This window comes from Odocoileus virginianus, chromosome 6, assembly GCF_023699985.2.
Source record: "Odocoileus virginianus isolate 20LAN1187 ecotype Illinois chromosome 6, Ovbor_1.2, whole genome shotgun sequence".
NCBI lineage: Eukaryota > Metazoa > Chordata > Mammalia > Artiodactyla > Cervidae > Odocoileus > Odocoileus virginianus.
Window position 1 is genome coordinate 75,252,458 of NC_069679.1, and position 7,628 is coordinate 75,260,085.

General features: G+C 57.2%; 1 protein-coding gene across 1 annotated transcript; it reads right to left on the reverse strand.

Moving 5' to 3' along the window:
* Positions 1 to 361: 361 nt before the first annotated feature.
* IRF2BPL (interferon regulatory factor 2 binding protein like) lies at positions 362 to 4,559 on the reverse strand. The gene has a single exon (XM_020915376.2). The coding sequence runs from the start codon at positions 3,515 to 3,517 to the stop codon at positions 1,196 to 1,198; it is 2,322 nt and encodes a 773-aa protein (XP_020771035.2). The 5' UTR covers positions 3,518 to 4,559; the 3' UTR covers positions 362 to 1,195.
* Positions 4,560 to 7,628: the final 3,069 nt, after the last annotated feature.

The window sequence follows — 7,628 nt, forward strand, 5'->3', positions numbered from 1 at the left end:
GCTGCATTGGGTATCAGCATATACTCGGGGCCACAGAGCAAGGAACAAAAATGCATTCCTGACAAAGTCATTTGCAGCTCGGGTGCGCATGGCGGGGGTGGGGAAGCAGAGATGCTGAAGAGTAAACAGAAATCGCTTAGTCAGCAACTGTCCCGCCCCAGAGGTGAATGTAAATAGCCTGGTACAGAAGGGGAGGAGCGGTCAGCCAGCACTGGGCCTTCTAGAGAGGCCACCGCTCAGGTCTTTCAAAGGCACCGGCGCGCGTCTGTGCTCTCTGTCGGAAGTAGTGAGGCGCTGTCCCTGCTGGTGCAGCTGTGCGGTCTTAACCCTGGAAAAACACACTTGCTGACTCGGGGCAGAATTAATATCAATTGAATTTATTACAAGTTACTAAGCTCCAAGGCACATTACAGTGTTCTGTTAACTACAGAAATGTATAAAGGACGAACAGAGCAGATTCTCCATGTCTAGCATTTCGCTCTACTGTTCAAAAAGCATCCGTGCATCAATAAAGCAAAAATAAAACAACACGTGAAGATCCAACACATTCAGGTCAGTAGAAACAAACCAAAAAACATTTTCCCTCACCAACTTGCAACAAAAAACACCCACCCCCCCAACACCCCCCTTACCATTTTGCAAAGGAAACAGAAAAAAAAAAAAAAAAGAACAAAACTGAACAAAATAAAGTGAAGACGTCAACACTTGGGGCTGTTCAGAAAGAAGCTCTCACCATTTTATAGCATCATTTTTTTTTAGGCAGCAACACTGGCCTTGGCAAAAAAAAAGTCATTTTCTTTTGTTTTTTTTTTTCCTTTCTGTGAGTGCATAACATTTACAAAAATACACACCAGCAGCAGTCGTTGCTAAAGGCTATTACTTCTGTACCTAGGCAAACACTCTGCCACCAATAAATGCTAACGAATATGATGCAAATGACCCAACCAATTATTATACTTAACACAAACCAGCTTATCCTTCAAATGAAGAAGTTAACATACCTTTGTTTCAAAATATAGAAACATACGACGAAAATAATGTCTATACATAAGACTAACTTTTTGCAGTTTGTTATATTCACAATTCTACATCTTGGGCAGCGAAGGGGTTGGGGGGGCGGTCAATGGGGTTGGGAAGGGGCCCTCTGGACAGGAGAGGAGTTGGTCTGGGGCAAAGGGGGTGGTTATCTCCTGGTTCAAGGGTCTCTCTCCTTTTTCACTTTAACATCCCCAGCTAAGATCGTCGCGATTTCGCCCTGCATGAAGGCCCAAGGTACATTCGACCCAACTAGGGGGCATTTCTCTCCGCTGGGGCAGTACACCTCGCCGGTAGCCCCCTGGGCCTTGATACTCTCTCTAGAGCAAGGGAAGCAGAATTTGTGGCTGGGAACGGAGGGGCACTGGACGAAATGCGTGTCCTCCAAACGTTCGTGGCAAATGGTACAGCAGAGGGGCCCGCTGTTGGCCATAGGGGAATCCGGAATGTTTTGGGGATGCACTTGGTCCATGCCCGGGTGGGTGCTAGGCGGCGGGGGCGCCACCTGTAAATTCAGGTCCCCGTTCCGCGACGTCAGGCGGCGCTGCCCGGGCACGGAGGCCGGTGACACGGGGCTGCTGCTGTTGCGCCGCGCGGAGGCCGTGGTGGAGTGCACCGAACTGCCGTCCTTGGGCGAGTGCGCCGTGCCCAGAGTGTCTGCCACCGACATGAGGGCGGCCATGGGCGACGGGCCGTTCTGAGGGGCTGACTCGGGCGGGGTGGTCCGGTTGGAATGGGGTCCCAGGGGTGGGGGCGGCGGGGGCGGGCCCCCTGCCGCGTGCCCCGGCGCCGCGAAGCCCCCGGCCGACATGGTGAGCTTGAGGGCCTCGCTCTGATTCGCCATCCACTGCTGCCTCTGCTGCTCCTCACCCAGCTTCAGCGCGCCCTCGGCGGAGTCCGGAGGCTCCGGGGACGCCTTCCTCTTGCGCAGGCTGGCGGCTGCGCCCCGGCCCGAGGAGGTGGCGGGCGGCAGGGCCCCGGTCCCCGGGGGTGCGCTGGGGGCGCGGCTTAGACTCACCAGGGCCGTGGGCAGCATGGGGCAGCTGGCGTCCAGGTAGGGCTGGGGCAACATGTCGGCGCCGGGCACGCCCTCCTTAAAGAAGCGCACGGCCTCGGGCAGCAGGTCTCCAAGGAGGCGCCAGTCCCCGGAACCGTGCTTCTTCTCATACTCCAAGTACTTGAAGCCGGAGGAGAGACCCCGGCCGAAGTCCTTCATACAGTCCTGGTACATCTGCTTGGCCACCCCGGAGGCGCTGGAGTACACGTTGCCCGAGCCCGTGGGGTACTCGATGAACAGCTTCAACTCGTAGTCCATGCCGGGCTTGGAGACGGCGTCGAAGGCGAAGACGCGGCCCAGCAGCGAGTGGTCCTTCTTGAAGCGCACCTCGTAGGGCGTGCAGCCGGCCAGCGTGAGCAGCGTGTCGCGGACCATCTTGGGCTTGTTGGCCCACTCCTCCGCGCGGTTGCGCAGGCTCTCGCTCAGCTCCGCCAGGGCCTCGGCGTTCCGCTGCTTCTCCTTCAACTCGCGCTCCTGGTCGGTGCTCGACACCGAGCCGGGCCTCTTGCCGCCAGCACCCACGCCCACCTCGGCCACCGACGACGAAGTCGAGGACGCCGCGGAGGACGAGGCGGCCGAAACGCCGGGGGCACCCCCGAGGCAAGCGGGGCCCCCGGGGGCCCCTGGGGGCGCAGGCGTCGGGGGCCCACGGCTGCCCAGGGCGTGAGGCGGCGGCGGAGGCAGCACCGGAGCGCTGGCCGGGCCGTTAAGCAGCGTCTGCGGCAGCAGGTTGGGGGGCACGGTGAGCTGGGGGCCTCCGCCACCCCCTGGGTTGGGCAACCCTGCCACTAACCCGCCGTGCGTCCCGCGCCGAGACGCCACCGATGCTGCCACCGAAGAAGAATTGGGGCTCTGGCGGTTGAGCTCCGGGGGTCCCTCCTCCGGGGTGGGCTTGGGGAAGCCGTTGGGGCCCCCCAGGCCGTTGGGCAGCCGTGCGGCGTGGCTGCTGCTCCCCAGGCTCACAGGCGGTGGCGGGTACTCGAAGCGGCTGCGCTGTTCCACCGCGGCCGCGGCGGCCGCGCTCAGGCCGTAGCGCTCCAGGCCGGACGGGGCCGCCAGCACCGCAGGCTTGCTGGAACCATCGACGTGGTTGAGCTGCTGCTGCTGCTGCTGTTGCTGCTGTTGCTGCGCGGCGGCTGCGGCCGCGGCAGCTGCCGCCGCCGCCTCCTTAGCCGACAGGGCCACTGTCTTGACCCCGACGGGAGGCGGCGGCCCGGGGGAGCGGCCGTCCTGGAAGCAGCCGTGCGCCCGCTTCAGCTGGCGCGCTGTCTCAATCACAAACTCGATGCGATCGGCGCCCTCGTAGTTGACGCAACCGCGGCATACGGGTTCCGAAAAGTCCCAGATCATGGCCCAGGGCATGCGGGGCAGGTCGCACAGGTAGCAAGACTGTCTCCGAGACGAGGACACCTGCGCCGCCGACATGATGCCGGCCCTGGGGAAGGGAGGCCCCCTCCCCCGGCCGAGCTGTCTCCGCGGCGCCTGCTCCTCCCGGAGGGCCGGCCGGCTGGGGCAGGAGTCCGGCTGCGGGGGGAGGAAGCGGGGGATGGGGGGGAGAGAAAGTTCTGCCCCAGGGGCTGGAGCGAGCGCGAATGTCCACCGCCGGCGCAGTGCCTGGCCGCCGGGGGCTCCACCGCCCGGGCGGCGGACGAGTGCAGCCCGGCTCCTCGCCCCCACCTCCTCCTACTGCGGCTGTCTCGTCGCGAGGTGAGCTCCGGCGCCTTCTTCCTGGTGTCGCGGACCCAGGCTGGAAGCTCCAGGCCCGGGGCGGGGGAGGGGGCGAGGGTGGCCGGGTGCTGGCGGCCGTTGGCTCTTGGCCCCCTCCCCGGAGTATAAGCTGGTGCGTGGAAGCTCGCAAGGGGTTGTCTCTTCCTCTCCCCTGGCTGGCGGGGTGGGGGGGGAACCCCCTAAGACCTGCGTCCTCTCCCCTCCAGGCTCCCCGGGACGAAGGCTAGAGGGTGCAGTGCCACCCGGCGCTCGGGTCCAATCTTGCTGAAGTCGCGGCTTCCCCGGAGGGCCGGGGGAGGAGCTGGCAGCCGCGAGGCGCTTCTCCCCCTCCGCAGAGGTCGGCCGGCCGTTCCGCTGGCGGCGGCTGGGCGTGCACGGCCGCGAGTGCAGCCACCGCGGTCACTGCTTTCAGGACGCACGAGAGCCGAGGAGAGAAGGCGTGCACGCCAGCAGGCTCCCGCCGCCGACCCCAGCCCCTCCACCCACCCGCCCGCCCCGGGCCTGGCCGGCGGCGCCGGGGGGCCCCCCGCGGCTGGCGGCGCTCACGTTGGCTGCAGGGCGCTCGCGCGGCGCCTCGGCCCGGGTCGCATCCCTTTCCCCGCTAGCGCTCGCCCGGAATGTGGGGTTGTGATTGTTAAAACTCTACGTTCCGGAGGCGCGGCGCGGCGCTCCCGCTCGCGCTGCGGCTCGCGCTGTCCCGGGCTTGGCCGCGCGGGATGCCGCCCGGGCGGAGCGCTGACGTCACCACCACGCTCTGCACCAGTTCTCCCCCCCACCCGCCGCCCCTCCCCTTTACACTTCCTCCGTGGAGCCCACTTGTTGCTCGGAAAAGCGCATGCGCGGCAGACAGCCCAGATTCCTCGCAGTCGGCCCCTCCTCCGCGCCTCCGCCCTCCCCTCCCCCCCGGTTGTGCGTGTGTGTGTGTGTGTGCGTGTGTGTGTGTACAACAGCTGAGGCCAGGCGAGCTGATGCTGGAAGTCCAGGGCGCGGGGGCGGGGGGGGGGGGGGGATTGGAAATTAAAACAGACGATGACCTTTCCTTTCCCCGCCCGGCTTTCCCAAGTTTAAAACGCTTTTCAAAACCACGAGCGTCGCTTCCGACCCCGCTCCCCACCCCATCCCCGCCCACCCCCCCCCCCGGGGGAGTGAATTTAAATGTGTCCTGTCTCAAGAATTTTTTCGCTGTGAATTTCACAATATAATATAAAATTTGCATATTTCATCTGCAATCAAACCTCTTCCCCCCGATCCACGGCCCCCCCCGCCGAATGAATGTTACACTCATTACTACCCCTGATGCCGAAGCACCTGCAAAACTAGCTGTTCTCCAATCTTCCAGAAACTGCCTTTTCGCTTTGGTTTTTGTGCCCTGGTCTAGGAACCTGAGCTTCAGCGACGGAGCTAAAATGAATTCAGGGTGAGATACCCCTCCCCCGAAGCCTCACTCTTTAAAAATTTTGGCTTAATGTCTAAAGAAGCTACGAGCACCCCCGGAGGCCTTTAAGGAAAACAGTCTACTGGCTGCGCACAGCTGCAGTTGAGGGCAGGGAGGGGGAGGTGCTGGAGAGCCCAAACAGGTGAGTGGTTTTCCCCGGTTTGATAAAAAGAAGGTGGGGACAGCCATTTAATAAAGTCGATAGAGCTTTGTAAAGCATCGCCGCAGTTTTCAAAATTCTTTTCTCTGTGCTGTGATTTCATTCCATAGGGCCCCAGAAGGCTGAGCAAGGTCTTGATTCCTTTTCAGTTACAAGATCTCGTCTCATCATTAGTGTTTATTGCGGAACAGATACGTTGGTCAAAGGGGCATTTCCACTGATTGTTTCAAGTATTGGGTCTACTTAAAAAAATTTTTTTTTTTTCTCCATGAAGACTAAGGTAGTCCTGGGCAAGGCTGGAGAAGGGTGGCCATGTAACAGAATTTCAGGTTCTGGAGTCTGACACACTTAGAATTTTCTCTTGCTGGCTTTGTGACCTTAAGCTATTACTTAGCCTAACAGAACCTCTGTTTTCCATCTGTAAAATGGGATCCAAGCTCCCAACTTATTAGGAATGTTTGAGCTGTCATTTTATTTCTTGTTATAACTCATTTTGACTTGCTGTGGGTCAGACACTGTTAGGTGGTTTACTTAAATTATCATTAAACCTTCAATATTATCTACAACATAGATTCTATTACTGTGTTTTACAAGCTCAGAAAACGAGGAGGTTAAATAACTTGTCCAAGGTCACACAGCCATGAGAGACAGAACTGGGATCTGAATACTGTAAATCTGTTTTGAATGCTGCCTTTGACAAGTTTAGGCTCTCAGTGGTATTTTGGAGTGCTCAAAATTTCCGTCAGCCCTCCCCCCCAGTTTGTTACATACAATTCTCATGTAAAGTGCTATGTAAATACATCTTCATAAGTGGCCCCCACCCTCCCCTTCCAAATAGATTGTGCCATTGACTTCTTCCATAGAAGCTGTTACCTGCCCCTGCCAGAGACTGTAGCATAAATACGCCACAGTGTGTAGAAGTGTCAGGAATACAGGAGGCCATGAGTAAGTGTTGGTTATTATTAGTATTGATATTGATGGTACTGTTGCTGATTAACGTATAGAAATACTTTGTAAGTTACAAAGAACATCAGAATCCCTACTTTTATCACTACTATTACTACTAATTGTAAAAAAAAGTTCAGTTGAAGCAACAAGAAGTATTTTGATTTTGACGACCTTCAGAATCTGTTTTCCCCCATTCAGCCCTCCCCAGCACCCTGTCTTCCTACTCATTCTGAGGTCCTAGGGTGCAAAAGAAGGTGAGTTTTTAAGAATAGGGAGAAAGGGGGAAGGAAGAGCCCTAGGGAGCCCCTCTTTCATCTCAAAAGCAGTCAGATTTCTGTTTCTGCAAAACAGTGAGCTCACTGTGCACTCCCCAACAATAATAAACTTTCCCTGGCCGCTGGCTCCCGGCAGTGATTTCTCTGTAAAGAGCTGCTGGGAGCATTGCCTCACCCTCCCAGACTTCAACCCTCCCCACGCCACAGCTACCCTGGAGTGAGTCAAAACACAGGGCTAGGAAATAGTGACATTCCCACCAGCCTGGGGCTCGAGGCTTCTTAGCTTTAGCTTGGCCAGTTAATCTGTGCCTTTATACTTATTCAGCCTATCCCATTATTAAACCAAAAAATACTGAAGAAAGCAACTTAGCCCCAACCCTCTAGCCAGGCTGCTAGAGAAAGCAAGTCGGATTCTGTGTCATAGTGCTATGTTTGGTATGCACACACATATGTCTCCATCTCCTTGCCTGTCTTTGCTGTTACTAAAGAAGATACACACACACACACACACACACACACACACACACACATGTACATGCTGGGTATCCTCAGACACACCAAGTTAGAAATAAACATGCATTTAAACAAACTTCCATTACAGTCTTGTAATCCTTTAAAAGGCATAGCTCTCTAGATACCTTTCCCCTCAAAGAATCATCATCACTGAAGGTGATAAATTTCATCTTAACTGCTTGTCTGGAGATGGCCCTGTTTGGGGATGTGTCAGGGATTGTGAGAGGCAAGAATATCAATATTTTGGAGAAAAATTTCCCTTGGAGAATTGCATGTGACAATATTGCCTCCACAATGAGAAGTAACTGAGCAAGGTGGGGGGAAGGGGGGCTTCTACCTAAGACACTAGGTGGAGAGACCCACAGCTCAGACAGAATGCTTGGGGGGCGGGGAGTGTCTTGGAGACTGGCCAAGTCAGCGGTCAATCTGGTGCAAGGGGAAACGCCTGCAATTTCCCAAAGGTCCAACGGTGGCTGG

Excerpts from the sequence above, each read along its gene's own strand:
- IRF2BPL (XM_020915376.2), bottom strand. The coding sequence starts at position 3,517 with ATGTCGGCGGCGCAGGTGTCCTCGTCTCGGAGACAGTCTTGCTACCTG.